This window comes from Vanessa atalanta, chromosome 3, assembly GCF_905147765.1.
Source record: "Vanessa atalanta chromosome 3, ilVanAtal1.2, whole genome shotgun sequence".
Lineage (NCBI taxonomy): Eukaryota > Metazoa > Arthropoda > Insecta > Lepidoptera > Nymphalidae > Vanessa > Vanessa atalanta.
Window position 1 is genome coordinate 13047168 of NC_061873.1, and position 19897 is coordinate 13067064.

The window sequence follows — 19897 nt, forward strand, 5'->3', positions numbered from 1 at the left end:
TCAACAGTGCGGTTGTCTATGAATTTACTTCGTATCTCACTCGTGAAACGTTGATGTCTGACTTAAGCTATTTAGTAAGCATAATTCCTTAAATTTTATAATCATTAAAGTTAATGCCGCGTGTCAGATATAGAGTACCTCTACTGGACATCGAGATCTGCAGCCATACCATAGCCAGAGGAACTTAATAAAAATAGTAAGTAAATATCTTTAAATACAACAACAAAAATAGATTTTCCTCCTCCTGGCTCTATCTGTAGTACCAAATCAAGTCGATTCTAAATTATATTAATAATGAAAATTTATACAATATAAATATTATATTAAAAAAAACTACATGAATAAACATACTTAATCCATTAGTTGTATTTTGAAACCTTTGATCTTTCTTTAATAATAATGCAAAATATTAAAGTATAAATAATGATATTATACATGCTAAAATAGGATTATAAACAGCAAATTAAATTAGAATTAAGCCATTTAAGTTATTTATCTGCTTAAGTTAGTTCGTAAAAAAGATAGGATTGTTGAATGATAAATCAAATGTCAACTGTCAAATTTGTCAAACATTAAAGGAAGCGTTTCCGTAATAAACAAATCCAACGTTTTTACGATATTGTGTATTATTGACATATTTTTAAAGCTTTAGAGATAAATCTGTGATCTTTTCATCTAATTTTAGATGACTCTTGGACGAAAATACCAGAATTGTTCCGGGTAAATGGTTCTCTAATCCTTTTATGGGTCTAACTGTTTAACCATGCATGAACTTCGGTGAGAGTATTAATAAATGCTGGAGGATTGATTTTTCGATATTTATAGGAATGCGGGGGACGCTCGTAAGGTGTATGCTAGCCAGTCGAAGGTCGGGACTCTATCAGGGTGCTCCTCTTCAGTGAGTCAGGAATCTTATTAGTCGCTAGTGCATGCCTGTGAATCACTTCTTACTGCCCTTATCCGTATTCAGTGTCGTAAATACCACACACTTATTCCTTATTATTCAGTGTGATCATTAGCATTTTTCCTTATATTTGATACCAATGTCTTATTTTGTTTCAGAACAATAATATGATACTTTATATAATAATGTATTTATATTTACCAAAGTACAGTACAGCTTTCCTCACTTGTATAGAATATGCCATAAATATCATTAAATTTAAATGTAATGGTCGATCCATTCGTCTTTAGTAACCTTCCTTGTACAAAAATGCATGCTTTGAATTCACTGTACTTTTTTCACAGCATGTCTTTGATTTTATTGTCGAGTAGGATTGGTTTCATCCATTTCAATTAATTATAGTTTAGACTGTAAATCAAAGTGTATAGATATTGTAACTGTTATCGGAAATTTTCAAATAAAATTAAAGTGGATATAAGTAGTTAAGTGAATTAGTGTTGTTTCGTATATGCACAATATAGCTGAGTTATTAGCAAATTGCATGGAATAAGTAAATCAAAGTGTTTTTTTTATTTTTGTATCGTTTTTTATCATCTTCAATTGTAATAGGGTATACTTTATAGTATTACATATAAAAATAAAGTACCAGAAAAAAGAAAATAATATATATATTCAAAGATAATTTTTATCAAGTTTTTACAAATCAAATAAAAAAATAAAATTACCTTTTAAAGGTCTTTTAACAAGAAGAAAGATAAGACTATGTTTTTGTGTGGTAGATATTTACTATCTAAATTTTTTAGTGTTGTATTCCATATATTTTAATTGAACAATTTATAGTTCATTTGAGTTATTCACACAATATTATAATAAAAATGGTATATATAAATTACTCCAAACCACACTACAAAGTTTACATCTTACATTAAACAAATATATGCCTGCAATATATAAATGCAAGCATATAAAAGCTTATATACTATACATATTCTGATTCTCCACCAAACAGCACTACTTGTTGTTGTTGTATTCAGGCTTAAAGAGTTAGGCAGTCAGTTAAAGAAAATTTCAATGAACAATTCAGACATAGTAATCAGTTCTTTTAAGATAATAATAATAAAACACAGATTTTAGCATTTTAATGTAGAAACTATACCTACATTAAAATATATATCTCTTTAAAGACATTTTTTTTTATTGGCTTCGTTCGTTTAACTGCGTGCACAAGGGACATAATATCTTAGTTCCAAATTTAAGATGTGCATTGACGATGTAAGGAATTGTTAATATTTGTTACAGCACCAATGTCTATGAACAATGGGGACCACTTACCGTCAGGTGGCTCATTTACTAGTCATGTTTTCAATAACCTATTTTCAATAATAAATTTTTTTTTTTTTATGGTATTGGTGGGCGGACGAGCTTATGGGCCACCTGATGGTAAGTGGTCACCACCGCCCATAGACAAAGGCACTGTAAGAAATATTAACCATTCCTTACATCACCTATGCACCACCAACCTTGGGAACTAAGATGTTATGACCCTTGTGCCTGTGATTACACTGGCTCACTCAACCTTCTAACCGGAACCCAACAATACAGTGTACTGTTATTTGGCGGTAGAATATCTGTTGAGTGGGTGGTACCTACCCAGGCGGGCTTGCACAAAGCCCTACCACCAAGTGTAGTATTCATGTACCTTTTCTAATATGTATACTGCTTTCTCTTTCTTCCAAAATTTATTTGGGTTTTTTAATATGTCCAACCATGATCTGGGAGAAAACATTTATACTTTTTAGAGTGTTTTAAATTTGTGGAATGTTATAGCAATTTTTTTATCAAATGAATGATTACTTCCTGCATTCGGCTTTGGTAGTTACTTGCCCTAAAGAAATATGTAATACTGAATACTACAAACATATACAGAAGTTTTTTTACAGAAGGAACATCGTAATTACTTCTAAATACTATATATACTTCTATATACATTTATGGTTCCAGTAATATATAAATTGAAATAGAAATAGGAATAATAATACTGTGTAATCAGTGAGCATTTCCAAAATCATGATTTGGGTCATCGGGAAGATTGTAAATTATTAATACTAATACAAATTATATTAATTAAATACTTAGCCGAATTGGTACAGTAGTTAGAACATGTAAATCTTAAAACATGATTCCGTACTCAAAACAATGCAATCACAACTAAATTTTCATCTTTCTAAATCGTTCTTGTGCTTAGCTGTGAAAAGCTAACACATGTGTAACCACCAATCAAAAATGATCTAAATCCCAAACCTCAGATTATAAAACAAATCAGAAGCGCTCGAAATATTATAGTAAAGCAACAAAATCGAATAGGTACATATTCCCGGTGTGCGGTTGTATGGTTGTGTCTAACTTAATGGGCATGCATGTTTTCATTAACGACATCAAAATATAACTCGAATCTAATCGCACAGGCTTTTATTTTATAACATACATACATATACCTTTTATGTTACATTGAAATACCAATGACACAATACGTACAATTATCTCGTATGACATCGTCGCAATTAGGTAGCTTCTTTTGTAAAAATGTCTTTAATTTACCTGAATTCATAGCAAATTCTTAATCATATACAATATATTTAAGTAGTTTCTAACTTAAACCTTATCGGCATGTATTTTTTGCATTTATATGATTGATATGAAAAAAAATCCTCCTTCTTTTTTAAAGTCGATTAAAAATTAACTTATTAAATTTAAATGAATAATTTTAGAACATAAATGCAATCTATTTTTGAACTTTCAATTGTAGTCGTAGTCGTTGTAGTCTCTAGCTTATAATTAATCTAATTTAAAAAGCTTTCGATTGAAAAATAAATTAACAATAAGTGACATATTTTTGTTTTATATAATTCCAACTTTAGATCGACTGAGGTAGATATTATTAAACATTGCCACAGATATCACTCTCCGACATGATCGAGCCACCAGACTACGAGGAAGTATGCGACCGGCTGATGGGGGAGCGGGACCCCCTCGCCTACCCCGCCAACGACATAGAACTGCTGACCGTTCCGCGCCGCATCCGGACCTTAACTCATGTTCTACCAGATGAAGATCTGTAAGTTGAAAGTGAAGTCAAAATATTTAGATAAATATATGCACATAACTTGTGCTTAAATATTTTTAATTAAAATAACGTTGTTGTGAAGTGGACGACCAAAGAAACGATGGATGGATTGTGTGAAAGGTGATATGGCTGGAGATAATGTTACTTGTGAGATGACGACAGACAGAGAAGAAAAATACATGCTGCGCCGACCCCAAAAAAAATGGGGAAAGGGCAGGAGGATGATGATGATGATCTCTGTCAGTCTTTTATTTGTTCTTTCCCGGGTAAACCACAGAACAGAATTTGATAAAATTTTGAAATGTTTGACGTTTAACCCCAAGTAAGGTAACACGAGCCTAGCCGCATTCCACAACTAGTAGTGAATAAATGTGTGCTCACAGAAAAGTACTTTCCCTATTCCCTCACTATCTTCATCTAATGGGATCACAAATCCGATACGACTAGACAGAGTTCAAGCGCAGGACCAACAGCTTTACGCGTGTTCCAGCACGGGAGTATAAATACTGCCAAGTTCCAAATTCCAGTCTGCTACTGGGACTTTCCTGTTTAATTTTGAAATACGACATAAATGTGAGGCACATACTTGTTATATTTAATCAGGAGTAAGGCGCCGATGTTCGTCCGCGACTGCATCAGCTGCTACACGTCGGACTACACGGTGGTGGAGTACAAGTACCGCGCGCACTCGGGCTCGGCGAGCGGCCACGAGCGCCTCAGCGAGCGGCTCGACAAGCTGCTCGCCGCGCCCGCGCACACCTACGAGATAGACGCCGAGCCGTCCACCTCCATGGAGGAGTTGGCCTCGCAGCAGGTACCGACTTCTGTATACTGTCAAAAATCTACCACCAGTTCGGAAATTAATACCTCAGACCTGAGAAGAACCGGCGAAAGAAACTCAGCAAGATTTTTTTTTTATATTTCAACCATTTCATGTACAATAACAATAAACACATTTTCCTTATTTGAAACAGCCTGGTGGCGATCATCTCATTCCCAAGGTATGCAATCAGCTAAGAAGTCATTAGTGTTGTAATATCCTATAGAACACAAATTTTCTTTAACGATTCTTTAAATTTTACGATTGTTTTTTTACATAATTACAATATTGTTAAAATATAGCATTCGGGAATAATGTATTTTTCTATATGCTACAAAATATTTAGAATTTGAGCATTATTTCCGGAGACAACCCCCTGTATATAAACAAAAAAATACTCTTTATAATATTAATATAGATGAGGTAAGCAGGTTTGGGACATAGCTTAAATAGGTTTCGCTCAAAAAATATTTAAAACTAACTTTATGAATGAATGCATTCTGATTCTCACAATTGTAGCTACAGTTTGAATCCCAACCATCAAGTGGGCGTCAATCAGTCGCGTCGATATCTTCATCTTCGTCCTGCAACGAGACCCTGACGCCTCGGGGCTCCTGGGCGAGCCTGGACCTGCGTAGCTCGTCATCAGATCCCTTACTGCCTGATGTTTTTGAAAAGAAACCACCGGACCAAGTTGATGCTATCAATGAAGCTAAGAGGTTTGATGATTAATTAAATTTTTCTAGATAGAAATGTATTATAGTGTATTTACTGTGTAATTCACTTGGTGGTAGGGCTTTGTGCAAGTCTGTCTGGGTAGGTACCATCCACTTATCATATGTTCCACCGCAAAGCAAGTAAGTATTGCACTAATTATTATTGGGTGAGTATGAAGATTGGGTTCGTGGCATTGATGATATAAGAAATGTTTTTTCTTTTTTATGGCGCCAATGTCTATGGACATTGGTGACCACTTACCATCAGATTTTGTGCATATGTCCGTCAACCTATGCCATAAAAAAAAAAAAAACAAAATTAAAAAGTATCAAAATCATGAAACTGAATGTACAAGCATAGTACTTCTGAACTCAGCGACAGCAGTGTAGCACTTTATTACAAAAAGCACAGCTAAAAGTACTTTGCCTGTTAATGTTTGTGCAATATTTAAAAATAAATATTTTGTTTCAGATTAGAGAATCGTCAAACAGATCTCCTTGGGTTGTATGCCCCTTACCTCGATGAGGAAGAAGCGGTGGAGAGACGTCTCGCTGCTGAGATGCCGTGTGAGCTGATGGGTCACAGGATAATGGTCGTGTGCCATCAACTCAAGTGAGTATTACATTTGGAAAGCGAAACGCTTGAAGTTTATAGATATCAGAGAAAATTAGTTGATTTGTTAGGGAATAAAAGTCATTAAAATGAATTCTCGGGTTCATGGATCAAGATTTCATTTACTTTATTTATATTTACTTTCAAAATATACACTTTAGACATAAATATTAAATTATGAGTAAATTAACCTAGTGCAGAAAAAAATATTCATGTAAAATTTTCTAGAAATCCAACGTTTCATAGAGTTGTGTGCCTTTGCCCGGCAATGGAAAATTTACATTCTATCTGTTTACATTTCATACATAGTATTATTGATGACATTTCTTGCATTATTAGATTGGAACTAGACATCGAACCGCTCTTCGCATCGATGGCGCTCTACGATGCCAAAGAGAAAAAGAAGCTCTCGGAGAACTTCTACTTCAACCTCAACTCGGAGTGCACGAGACAGATGCTGGCCGCACACGTGCCGCACGCAGACCTCTCGACCCTCAGCCGCAGCGCTGTCTTCGATATACTGAATCCCTCCCCGGATGTGTTTCTGGTGGTGAGGGTCGAGAAGGTCCTGCAGGGAGACGTCAACGAGTGTGTCGAGCCGTATATTAAGGACGATAAGGTGGGTGAATGTTAGGGAAGATTTGAATCTGTTGTTTGTATCAAAATATTTTAAGGATATTTGGTGATCATTTAAGCAAGTTTAGTCAATATTGACGATTCGCTGAAAGGGTGGTGATATCGGATTGAATTTCAAATAATGATGTGTTTTAAAAAATATACTCAAAGAAATCGTTCTCTAAAATTGTAAACTATAAAAACGTACAGAACCGCGAAAAGGTCCGCGCCAGCGCGCAGGCCGCGTGCACGCGGCTCGGCAAGTACCGCATGCCGCTGGCCTGGAGCGCCGTGTCGCTGCTGAGCGTGCTCAGCGGCACCGCCGGCGCCGAGCGCGAGCAGGAGCGCGACTCGCACACCAACAGCCTCGGTGAGTGAGCGAGTGAGCGAGTGAGCGAGCGAGCGTGAGCGGGCCCGTAGTAACCGTGTGCGGCGCAGACCGCAAGGCGTCGTCCAGCAGCCTGGAGCAGCTGCGGCGGCGCGCGGGCGAGGTGGGCGGCTCGCTGTCGCGCAAGGGCTCCGTGGAGCGCCGCGCGCCCGCCGCCGACGACCTGGCGCCCGCGCTCGACGCCTTCAAGACCATCGTCGTCACCGTCACCAGCTTCTTCAAGCAGGTACCGCCGCTACCGTACCGCTCGTTGGGCGCGCGTTATACTACTTATTCGTTCTCTCATTCGTACCATTCTGAAGTGATTGCATGACTTGTTGATATTGTTTTCGTTAAAAGTTTTGATGCGATACACGATGTGCTGTCGAACGAATTCGGTAGGAAACGGACAAGCTCCGGGACGAGGACCTGTACAAGTTCCTCGCCGAGATCAAGCGGCCCAGCTCGGCTCCGAAGAAGTTGAAATGCATCCCCGGCATACTGAAAATCGAAGTGTCGCCGTGCCCGGACGAAATCAAGAACGGACTTACACCTGAATTGGCTAAACTTGCGCCTTACAACGGTACTTTGTTACGCTTTATATAAATAAGATAGATATTAGCAGGATACGAGGAGAGTCATTAATATGAATATTATTAAATCTATTAAAGTCGTAATTCATTTTAAAAATAATTTACTACCCAGACGTCACTAGACGACTCAAGGTCAGTAGTATTCTTATTTGAATCACATTAAATTATCACGGTGGAGATTTCGAACGAAGATAAAACAGAAGGCGTTCGCCCCCCAGCGGAGGAGAACGGGCGGCCGTGCAAGGAGGTGCTGGCGTTCCCGAGCAGCGCGCCGGCGCAGCCGCACGTGCAGTACCGCAACCTGCTGTTCGTGTGCGCGCGCGACGTCAACCTGGCCGCCTACGCCTCGCGCGCCGCCTCCGCCAGGAACATCACCGTGAGCGCCGGGCCCTCCATTAGTAATAGACTAATAGAGGAGTTCAATACAATTACATGTCTATATAATACATCCTGCTGGGAAGTCAACAAGTCGACTTTTTTAGCATCTGTTTAATCTTATATTGAATAATATGGCTTCTTTACCGATGCATTTTTTTGATTTGAATTTATGAAACGGCAAAGTTAAAAATATCTGCGGAATTTTATTATAGAAACGGATAGACGGACAGAATTACTTTCGAATTTATAATATTAATATCGATATATGGCTGAAACTAGTGCTAACATTATTATTTCCAGTGCGGAAACAACAAGGATTACCATAGTAAGTAAGATATACAAACAGAATCATTTATTAAAATATATAACGTTTTTATGACTAGGTGAGAATCCAACTCATGGCCGGTGAAGATCAGGCCTCCGCCCTTCCAGCAATCTTCGGTCGTAGTTCGTGTCCGGAGTTCAGCACTGAGGCGTACACAACCGTACTCTATCATAATAAGTAAGTCATAGATCCTTCCATGATACAAATCGTAAATTGAATATATAATTACTGCCCGATACTATTGCATTCTTAAACGAAAGGCTTCCTCTTTTACTAAAAAGGAATGAATTATTATCCGTCACACTGTTCTACTTCAGTTTGATTGGTAGAAATTTTACAGAATTACGTCTGATATGATCGCATTACCTTACAATGTTTTCGTAAAGAAAATTATTTGATAATGCAGTTAGTAATACGTAATTTTCTATTTTCATAATGATTAAAATTTTCCAAAATACCTCATCTTCCGTCCGCGCGCAGGAGCCCGTCGCTGTACGACGAGGTGAAGCTGAAGCTGCCGGCCGACCTGGGCGACCAGCACCACCTGCTGTTCACGTTCCTGCACGTGTCGTGCCAGCGCAAGCCGGTCGCGCCCGAGCACGAGAAGAGCGTCGAGACCACGCTCGGATACTCGGTCTCTCGCTGGCTCCGTACTTTGTAGTCTAATGCTTAACTTACATGAGGTCCCGGAATCAACATTCCCACCTAACTGAAGTACTTGTGATTGGGTTTTTCGTCTAGAAATTTCTATAGCAATCCGGAGTCGAATTCGTAAAACTACTATGTGTAGCATAATAATATTACAGCTTGTAGTACAATTGCAGTACCGACAACATAAAAGTTACAGAGGTGTAAAAAAAATTCTTACCATAAATGTCATGGTTCCAGTGGCTGCCACTTTGCCGTAACGGCAAGCTGACTTGCGGCGAGTTCAGCCTGCCAGTGATGCAGGAAGAGCCCCCTCCCAACTACTCCTACATCTTCCCCGACGTGCTGCTCCCCGGGACGAGGTGGATCGACAACCACAAGCCTATCTTCAATGTATCTCTAGATGCGTACACGACTGTACACCCACAGGTGAGTTCGTAACAAATAGATTAGCATTTTATCAGAATAAAAGATAACGTTTCTCTGTATAAAATGACATTTTTCAAGGTCACCATTACGTTACTATATTCTATATTCACAGGACGGCTACATCGAGCGATTCGCGATGGCGTGCGAGGCGGTGCAGGAGGGCAACATCCCGCCGAGGATCGGACTCGCCAACATGGAAGCGGAACTACGGGCCAGGTCAGTCTCGTAGTTTTCGAGATGTTATGTTATGTTCGTTCACTTTCATAATTCGATGGAACGGCAAATCTGAAATGACCGGAAAGAGTTCAGGCGTTTCACGTGTGTTCCGAGTTTCCGGAGTTTTACCTAGAATTTCTTGGCAAAACCCGCTAATTTAGACCTCGAACTGTGAGTAAGGGCGGTGCTATTGAATCCCCCCCACCCCTTAGCATAGCGGAGCTGCCGACGGCGAGCGTGGAGTGCCTGTCGCGCTACCTGCCGGTGGTGTGCGACAAGCTGCTGCAGCTGCTGGCGGCGGCGCCCGTGCTGGCGGGGGTGCCGCTCAACATAGCGCAGGACGTCTTCACGTGCCTCGCGCATCTCTTCACGGACCTCACCGTGAGTACCGAATTTCAGACACTGAGGTATTTTAAATGGCAAGAAAAACACAGCTTCTTTCTTATTAAATACGAAATAAAAATGTCTAAGAGATCTTGCTGTTGCCCGTGTTACTATTGTAGAGTGAGTGTAGAGGTGAAGGGAACTGTGCTTGTGTATAAAAAGTAACCCTCGAAGTGAATGAAATTTAGGTGGACCTGTCGGAATCCGCATCCGTCTTCAAAAGGCGTTATTTTTAAATTATACTGTTAAATCAGTGTATACATTCCAATTATAATAATATAATATCCTCATGGTACAGTAGAACCATTCGAACAATATACGGAAACCTTGTTTCGTACAATTGGGGGGATACTCAGCTGTAGCGCCGCCCGCCCGCAGAACATGTCGGAGGGCGCGACGTGCGACGCGCACGGGCGCAGCAGCCTCATCAGCAGCTACATCCAGTACCAGTGCCGCATCCCGCGCCCCGCCCTCTCCGACGCGGACGTCGGCCTGCCGCTGCCGCCCTCCGGTGACGTCACGCGCATTATAACATATACGTTATACGTCGTTAATTAACTAAGGCTTAAGGATGCCCAGGAATCCATTTTGAACCGTTCCGAACAAAATGTTTATTTATTATAAAAATAACCCGGTTCAACAATCCACCTTTTTTTAAGTTGCAACATTGCCATTAAACCGAATAAGACTACGATGTTTTTGATTGTTTTGATTACATTTAACGTACGGTTTTAGTTATGCTGATTTTTAATCTATGGAAATTTACTCGTAAAGGTACGCCTTCGATTATTTTTTTTAAGAAATAGATTTAGTTTTATATAAATTTAAACATTGATCGATTTATTATATAACGTCATTTATTATTTGAAAACAGTATGTATCTTCAATCTACAGTTAAACATTTCGAAAATTTAATAGTTTAATTTGTTCTGTTAGTTTTAACTGATGGCTCTTGCAAGATTTTACACGAGGAACTCGCGCTGCAGTGGGTGGTGGCGAGTGGCGCTACGAGAGACTTGGCCATGCAAAACTCCTGGTAAATTTAAAAAAGTTAAATTTATTGATGCTTAGACTTTGTGCAAGTCTTTCTGTGTAGGTACCACCCAATCGGTTATACCACCAAACAGCTAAAAACTTAGTATTATTGTGTTACTATTGGAATGGTGAATGAACCAGTGTAAATACGCCTTTAGACATAACATCTTAGTTCCCAAGATTGGTAGCTCACTGGCCATGGTTAATATTTCTTACAGCAACAATGTGTATGGGCCGTGGTGACCACTTACCACCCGTAGCCAGGGCCCATGTCGCCTGTCATGATCATCGTATAAGTAAACTACATATTGAAATTAATGAATTTTTTTTTGAAAGAAAAATGTAATAATCACTCTGTTCAGTTTAATTTAAGTTTTATTTGTATGCGTGCAGGGCGCTGTTCGAGCTGATGGTAAAGTCCATGGTGGAGTACCTGCACTGGAGCGGCGCGCACGAGGCGCCGCGCAAGGCGCGCTTCCCGGACCAGTTCACGGACGACCTCGCCACCCTCGTCAACAACGTCACCGCGGAGATCATCTCCAAGTGGGTCGCTAAATCACGACAGACTTTATTCAACTACTCGTGATTAATCAAAAGTTGTTTTTTCTGTGAGAAAAGCGAATATAGTATAATTATTCTAAAATCTAAACTGTTCCTAAACTCACCAGATATGGAAAGAATAGTCGCCTCACGCAGAGCCTGAACAACAGCCTGGCGTTCTTCCTGTTCGACCTACTCAGCATCATGGACCGCGGCTACGTTTTCAACCTCATCCGAGGGTACCACAAGCAGATGTGCGCCAAGATCGCCTCCCTTCCGGATGCCGTCCCACTCGTACACTATAAGGTACACTCCAGTAGATAGTATTCCGTCGGTACGATTTGCGCGCACCGACCACTAAAAGCAGCTGAAAGCGTGTCCGTTCCAGCTGTCGTTCCTGCGCATCGTGTGCTCGCACGAGCACTACGTGTCGCTGTGCCTGCCGCCCGGCGCGTCGGGGGCGGCGTCTCCCGCGCCTTCCGCGCGCTCCGGGGGCTCCGACGACGGCCGCCGCCGGATCGTGGCGCTCTCCGCCGACTTCCGCTGCCGGCACTACCTGGCCGGCCTGCTGCTGGCCGACCTCACGGCGGCTCTCGACCTCCAGTAAACTACCTCACTCGTACTCTAACTAAACTCAGTCATTCACAATCAATGCAGAGGGATTCTTTAGCCACGAAAACGAAACGCTTCCGAAAAATATTAAAAATGGAATCGACGATTTAAATTATTTACAATCGGAAACGAGGCGGACAAGGAGGGCCGTCTCGTTGCCGATCGTAAGGCGCCGGTCCGCCGCAGGAGCCCCGTGCTGCAGTGCGCGGCCGTGAACGCCGTGCTGGCGCTGCTCACGGCGCACGACGCCGACCCGCGCCTGGCGCCGCCCGAGCTCAAGGCGCGCGTGGCGGCGCTGTACCTGCCGCTGCTCGGCGTCGTCATGGACGCGCAGCCGCAGCTCTACCGCGGGTTCGACAGCGGAAAGGGTAAACGCCCCAACTAAATATTTCGAATTGCTTGCATCCGAACGACGACGACCGCCCCTTGGCTGACATTTACGATGTCACAGATTCAAAAACGAAGATATCAAATGAATGGTAATAGAGTTTTCTTATTATTTCTATTTTTTTCCAGAGACGCTACAATTGGACGGCGAAATGAGCCAATTTGGAAATATGTACGCCCCGGCCTCACCGGATGAGGTCAAGCAGGTTTGTTGAGTTTTGAAGCGAAAGTTTCGACCTAATTAGACATTGTAATTGCGTAATTTGTTGACTTGAAACCGTTTAATCTCTCCTGGATGTGCTAATCCGAAACTCTGAGACTCGGCCTAAATTTTTTGAAAAATAAAAATGTACCACTGCTTTTTTTCTCATACCTTTGATTTTGGAAATAAATACTACTACACTCAAAATTCTCATTATTCCCTAGAATTTGATCTATATTAGTGACACTGTCGAATTTTGTGTAATATTCAATCTGTGTTTTTTTTTTGTACAAAAATTAACAATCGTAACGTTTTTATTGCAATTGATTATTGTAGTCGACCAAACAAAATGCTTAGAATAATTTGTATAAATGTAAATCTACTTGTACGTTGCTGTTAAAATACCGACACATCGACAAAAATGACTAGATTTTGTCGTCTGATGATTTTAATGTGGACATCCTACTGATGACTCAAATATTTAAGATGGAATAGTCAATATTGGGGTACATCGTGTTCGAAGACTCGGAAGTCAATGGCGTGTGTTCGCAGAGCGGGCGGGCGCCCTTCAACAGCGAGACGAGCCGCAACCTGCTGATGTGCCTCGTGTGGGTGCTGCGCTGGGCCGAGCGGGGCGCGCTGTGCGCCGCCGTCGCCGAGCTGGCGCCCGCGCGCCTCCACGCGCTACTGGCGCTCATCGACCTCGCCTTCAAGTGCCAGGAGTACAAGGTGCCGCCTCGCCGCGCAGGCCGCCGAGCGCCGCAGGAGAACCCCGGTCGAACGGCACTCACGGCTCGATCCTCGTCGGTTACAGGGCCGCAAGGAGATACTGAAATGCGCTCAGCAGAACGTGCGCAAGACCACGGACATCAAGGCGAAGCTGGAGGACGTGATCCTCGGGCAGGGCTCGGCGCGGTCCGACTTCATCATGCGGCGCAAAGGTAGAGTAGAGCTCGGCCGGGGGCCCGCGGCCGCCCCGGCCGCCTCTCACCCGCGCGCTTGCAGGCGGCTCGAGCGGGCGCGGCGCGTGCCGCGAGCGCTGGCGCAAGCAGGGCCTGCGCGGCGCCGCGCGCTCCCGCCCCGCGTCCCCCGCGCGCGCCACGCCCGCGCTGGCCGCCGCGCTTGCCGCCGACGTGGCGCTCACGCTGCTGCACGCGCTCGAGCTCATCGTGCAGGTACGCCCGCACGCGCCGCGCGCCCCGCGCCCCGCGCCCGCGCCCCCGGCCCTCTCTAATCCCGTCTCCGTCGGCGCAGTCGTGCAGCGGGCTGGAGTGGGGGCAGTCGGCGTGCAGCGGCGCGCTGGGGGTGCTGCTGCGGGCGCTGCAGCGGAACCAGAGCGCCGTGGTGCTGCAGCACATGTTCGCGTCCGTGCGCTCGCTCATCCTGAAGCTGGGCTGGTCGTGGTGTTCGGAGGAGGCGGGGCCGGGCACGTGCCGCGTGCTGCTGCGCCACTGCGCGTCGCTGAGCGCCGGCCCGCGCGCGCACGCCGCGGCGGCGCTGTACGCGCTCATGCGCCACCACTACCACCTCGGGAACGTGAGTCCCGCCTTCTCTTCGTGGAACGATCATATCATTTTTTATACGTTTAAAGTATAAAATATATATTGAAAGTCATTTTGTAAACTCAGTACTGATGACACGCGAGTATGCAACTGATAAATGTTCTAAACGAAGCTATAGACTTAAATTCACGTCGAATTGTGATCAGAATTTCAGCAGAGTAAAGATGCAAGTGACGATGTCGCTGTCGTCCTTGGTGGGCACGTCCACCACGTTCAGCGAGGAGTCTCTGCGCCGCGCGCTCAAGACCGTGCTCATGTACGCGGAGCACGACCAGGACCTGCAGGACACTAATTTCCCAGAACAGGTAGGACACTTCTAGTACATGATTATTATGAATCAATTACTTATTAGTCACTTTACATCGATCATCATCTGAAGAACAATATCTTCCGAGCTGAAATTCGGAAACAACGATTATCTGCACAGGAAATATAAGTAAAAATAAAAATTGATTGCACAAACACACACCCTTTTAGTTCCTTTCATACAAAATACTGTCCCATAAAGTAATCGAATTTCTCATCCCCAGGTCAAGGACTTAGTATTCAACCTGCACATGATCCTGAGCGACACGGTGAAGATGAAGGAATTCCAGGAGGACCCGGAGATGCTGCTGGACCTCATGCACCGGATCGCCCGCGGGTACCAGCACAGCCCGGACCTGCGCCTCACGTGGCTCAGCAACATGGCGCAGAAGCACATGGAGGTGGGGCGGGCGCGGTGGGGCGCGGTGGGGCGCGGTGGGGCGCGGTGGCGCGGCGGCGAGTGAGGCACTAACGGCCGCGGTGTGTTCGGTGTGCAGCGCTCCAACCACCTGGAGGCCGGCATGTGCCTCGTGCACGGCGCGGCGCTGGCGGCCGAGCAGCTGCGCGCGCGGGGGCGCGGCGCGGCGCTGCTGCAGCGCGTCACGCACAACGCGCTGGACGAGAGCTGCGCCGACCCGCTGCACCACCACCTCACGCCGCACGAGCTGCAGGTGCTGATCCTAGATCTAATTGCTGCTCCATTTTTCTTAACAGTAATTAAAAGAAAAAAAATTTTTTGACTGTTACAAATTTTTAAGACTTTTTCTCTGGTCGAAGGTATAATCATGTAAACAAATACTAAGAGTGTCGATCGTATACAGGCGTTGCTGGAGCACGCAGCCAGCGAGCTGATGACGGCCGGCATGTACGAGACCGTGAACGAGGTGTACAAGGTGCTCATACCCATCGCGGAGGAGAACCGGGACTACAAGAAGCTCGCTAACATTCACGGGTCAGTCACATTGGACTCTCTACCGATAAGTGCCAATGATATTTTAAACAACATTATCTTAATATGATGCCTACAGTTTCTGAATTATTAGTAAAATTTATATCAATCAATCAAAGGAACACAAACAAATAACGGACCCAGTATAGAAATCTGTTCAGTCACGAAGGCACACTCACGAAAAATGCAAATTAAAAATAACATTATACTTAAATTGCATTAAGAAATAACCATTCCTCACATCACCGATGCGCCTCCAACCCGCAGCAAGCTGAACGAGGCGTTCACGCGCATCGAGCAGCTGCACGGCAAGCGCGTGTTCGGCACGTACTTCCGCGTGTCGTTCTACGGGGCGCGCTTCGGGGACCTGGACGGGGAGGAGTTCGTGTACAAGGAGCACGCACTCACCAAGCTGCCCGAGATCTTCAGCAGGCTCGAGGTACGCGACAGTAATATCAAACTGCGATCGAGAAAATGTTATGTTAGATTTGTTAAATAATTCATTTGGTATCCCTCTTACAGAACTTTTACGGTCAAAGATTCGGTCCCGAGAACGTAGTGATCATCAAGGATTCCAACGTGGTGGACGTGAGCGCGCTAGATCCGGACAAGGCCTACATCCAAATCACATACGTCGAGCCCTACTTCGAGCCGCATGAGTTGCGCACGCGCATCACGCATTACGAACGGAATTATAACATAAGTTAGTGATTTGGTATTTTACAATTCTTAATTTAAAAGTAGAATAGAACACGTCTCACATAAAGTCAAGTCGATACATTTTAACTTCTGCCTATGTTTGAGAGTCGAGCGGTACGCGTGTTGCAGAGCGCTTCATGTACGCGACGCCGTTCACGGCGGGCGGGCGCGCGCACGGCGAGCTGGGCGAGCAGTGCAAGCGCAAGACGCTGCTCACCACCGCGCACCACTTCCCCTACGTCAAGACGCGCATACAGGTCAAGCACCCCTCGCCGCTGCGCCCCCTGGGCCTGGGTTCAGTTACGCAGCCACACTCACCCTCGAAAACATAACCGCCAAACAGCAACGCTCGGTGTATTGCTGTTTGGCGGTAGATCATATCATAACAGGGTGGCTCCTAGCTAGACGGGCTTGCAATAAAAATATAAGGTGTGAAACATTTACGGTCTTTCCCTAAAAGGTTTATTTCAATGAAATATTTACAATTTCAGGTTGTGCAGAGGACACAAATAATTCTAACGCCCATCGAGGTAGCTATTGAAGATATACAGAAAAAGGTAAATTTTATAATTCATATTAAAGACTTTGTATTACGTTAAATGCCAAGGAAATGATTGTGTGATATTAAGTAATCAAATTAGACTATAATAAACGTTTTGCAATTAAGATAATATACATATAATTATACTTAACATATTTCTAAGAAATTATTTTGATTTTATATCACAAGGAACAATAATTTGCTCAGTAGAAAAATCTTATTTAAATAAAATATGAAAATCGTATATAAAATGATTTCCAGATAAACGAGCTGGCTGCAGCGACGAGTCAGGAGCCCCCCGATCCAAAGATGTTACAAATGGTGCTGCAAGGCTGCATCGGCACCACTGTCAATCAGGGACCCCTAGAACTAGCGCAGGTATGTTGAATAAAATGTTTGTACTGGTCCTCGAAGTTCTCTGCGTAAATTAAATCTTTCAAGTTTAAGTAAGTAATTGAAGTCTTTCAAACCTAAATATGCGATGAATGGGGTTTATTACAAATAAACATTTTGAGTGAGTATTTTAGTGTTGATGAATAAAGAACAAATTACATTTATCAAAATAAGAATTAATATTTTATAGTAAAAACTATTTTTAATTACGCCGAACTTCTCACACGCACTCAAATGTATACGCACCTTTATTTTTACAGAGCAGACAGAACCAAATATAAAAATATTATTAAGTTAAGCTCATCTTCACTAATAAAATAACTCTAATTCTTTATTTTATTTTTAAATTGACAATAGGTGTTCCTGGCGCCAGTTGTCGACGGAAGTCAACCCGTCACGAGACTGACAAATAAACTAAGACTTGCATTCAAGGACTTCTCAAAGAAGTAAGTACCATTTATGTCTAATTTTAAAGTACTTAATTTAAGGTACTCTCTTAAAGCTAAGTCAAAAGGTGGACCTTTCCCCTGACACAATAAATAACATCTAATTAATATTATTCTAATGTACAGGTGCCACGACGCGTTGAAGAAGAACAAGAATCTGATCAGCAGTGAGCAGCGCGAGTACCAGCGCGAGTTGGAGCGGAACTTCGCGCGCTTCACCGAGCGCCTCGCGCCGCTCATACACGCCACGCCCTCGCACGTGGCGCACCTCACGTGAGTCCCTTCGCCAAGGACACACTCGCTGTCCCACTAGAAAACACCTCTCCTCTTTACGCGAACTTTGGATATTACACCGGCACGATCTTCCACGCTCTGGATTCGTAAATATCCATGTGGTAGTTATAGTAGTATTTATTGCATTATAACATTTGGTTTGTCTGGATTTAATTGTTCGGTTAAAATCAATGTATTCCCATCACTGGACTATCACTACTATGTAACTAACAACGTTTAAATAAAATCTGTCGAAACTCATTGACTAAGTGAAAATAGTCACAATGGGGGTTTTTATGTAATTCAATACACACCTAGCAAAACATTGCTAACCTATATCATTATAGCAAATTCCTTCTTTCTTATATAACGATAATTCAATGGGCAGAGACTGCGGCCACTAAGTTAATTAAATTATTTTTCGACATGTATAATTATCACTGTTGAATTTTTAGTCTTGTTTGGTTACTGTTTAAACTTTATTGATTATTTCTAGAGAGTCCCCCGGCATGAACTCCAATCAACGACAATAATATTTAGACATAGACAACATAATATTATCTATATTTACTAATATGATATATTCCTAACAATACATAGATGTATAAAACAAAAGTTAATGCAAACCAAAATGTTAAAGTTTATATTTCAATAAAATTGTTTTTCAGGAATGGTTTAAGCAAAGGTGACTACAAATATCAAGCTTAGTCAGAGCTCCGTGACATAGGACGTGAAAGAGTGTCAAGACGACGCAATAAAATGGAGATTAAAATTATTTTTTCATACATTAGTATTGTAGTTTACACTTTAATTATCACATTCGTATTTTTTCTTCAATGAATGCAATTCCATAATACAATTTTAAAATTAGAAGACTTTAATTCGTATAAGTGTGTATTGCGTGATTCGTATTTGTGAAATCGAAATGTATTTTGATTTTTTAATTATTATAATGTTAAACAAGACTTGATTTACTGAAATATTTGATGTGATTGTACTTAGTTGATAAGTAATACTTTTAATGATAAGCACAATATTATACAGTGGAAATGACAATACATAATTGTTTCTAAACGTTATATTTCTTGAAACATACATTAACAAAAAAAAGATATTATACAATATGAGATGAATCTTTACAATATCAAAATGTTCATACGTGTATAGAAATTCTTGTACGTATCTTGAGTATAATGGGTTTTTTTTATTTTGCCCGAATATATCATTGGAAGAGCCGAGATGGCCCAGTGGTTAGAACGCGTGGCAGCTTAACTTATAATTGCGGGTTCAAACCCAGGCAAGCACCACGAATTTTCATGTGCTTAATTTGTTTTTAATTCATCTAGTGCTTGGCGGTGAAGAAAAACATCGTGAGGTACCACACGTGTATCCATTAACCCGCATTGGAGCAGAGTGGTGGAATATGCTCAAAATATTCTCCTCAAAGCGAGAGGAGGCCTTAGCCCAGCAACGAAAAGTTTACAGGCTGTTACTTTGACTGTTAACATTGAAAGTTAAGTGTCAAGACATTTTGCTATTTTATCTATTCATATTACAACACTAATGTAATGTATTTATTCTATAAATAAGGGTGATCGTATTGTAGGTTTCCAAAATAATAAAAAAGTTTGTCAGACAATACTTGTCAAGAGATAAATTGTAAATTTTAATGCTGTTCCGTACCATATTACTTGAAGATATACATCTTCAAGTAATATGGTTACTTGAAGATATACATCTTCAAGTAATATGGTAAATAAATAAAAGCTTAGATGGTTTGATCTGATTTGATTCTAATCTAGAATAATAGAGGCTTCATA

At 42.2% G+C, this 19897-nt stretch overlaps 1 protein-coding gene across 2 annotated transcripts; it reads left to right on the forward strand.

Moving 5' to 3' along the window:
- Window positions 1–582: 582 nt before the first annotated feature.
- Window positions 583–19388, forward strand: LOC125077422 (dedicator of cytokinesis protein 7). 2 transcript variants are annotated; one of them, XM_047689375.1, is made up of 39 exons: window positions 583–720; window positions 826–898; window positions 3859–4019; window positions 4632–4842; window positions 5368–5567; window positions 6037–6177; window positions 6517–6796; window positions 7003–7162; window positions 7231–7406; window positions 7562–7742; window positions 7971–8128; window positions 8514–8632; window positions 8936–9089; window positions 9344–9532; window positions 9645–9748; window positions 9961–10129; window positions 10511–10643; window positions 11069–11168; window positions 11561–11710; window positions 11836–12013; window positions 12096–12310; window positions 12506–12687; window positions 12836–12912; window positions 13461–13637; window positions 13723–13849; window positions 13914–14083; window positions 14163–14444; window positions 14617–14775; window positions 15001–15177; window positions 15274–15447; window positions 15598–15728; window positions 15993–16164; window positions 16248–16428; window positions 16554–16681; window positions 16916–16981; window positions 17227–17343; window positions 17716–17804; window positions 17931–18077; window positions 18746–19388. In XM_047689375.1, exons 1-39 carry the CDS (start codon window positions 686–688, stop codon window positions 18783–18785), a joined length of 5883 nt encoding a protein of 1960 aa, XP_047545331.1. In that variant the 5' UTR covers window positions 583–685; the 3' UTR covers window positions 18786–19388. The 2 variants fall into 2 exon arrangements, with proteins under 2 accessions (XP_047545331.1, XP_047545332.1); XM_047689376.1 differs by lacking the exon at window positions 826–898 and having other exon boundaries at window positions 590–720.
- Window positions 19389–19897: the final 509 nt, after the last annotated feature.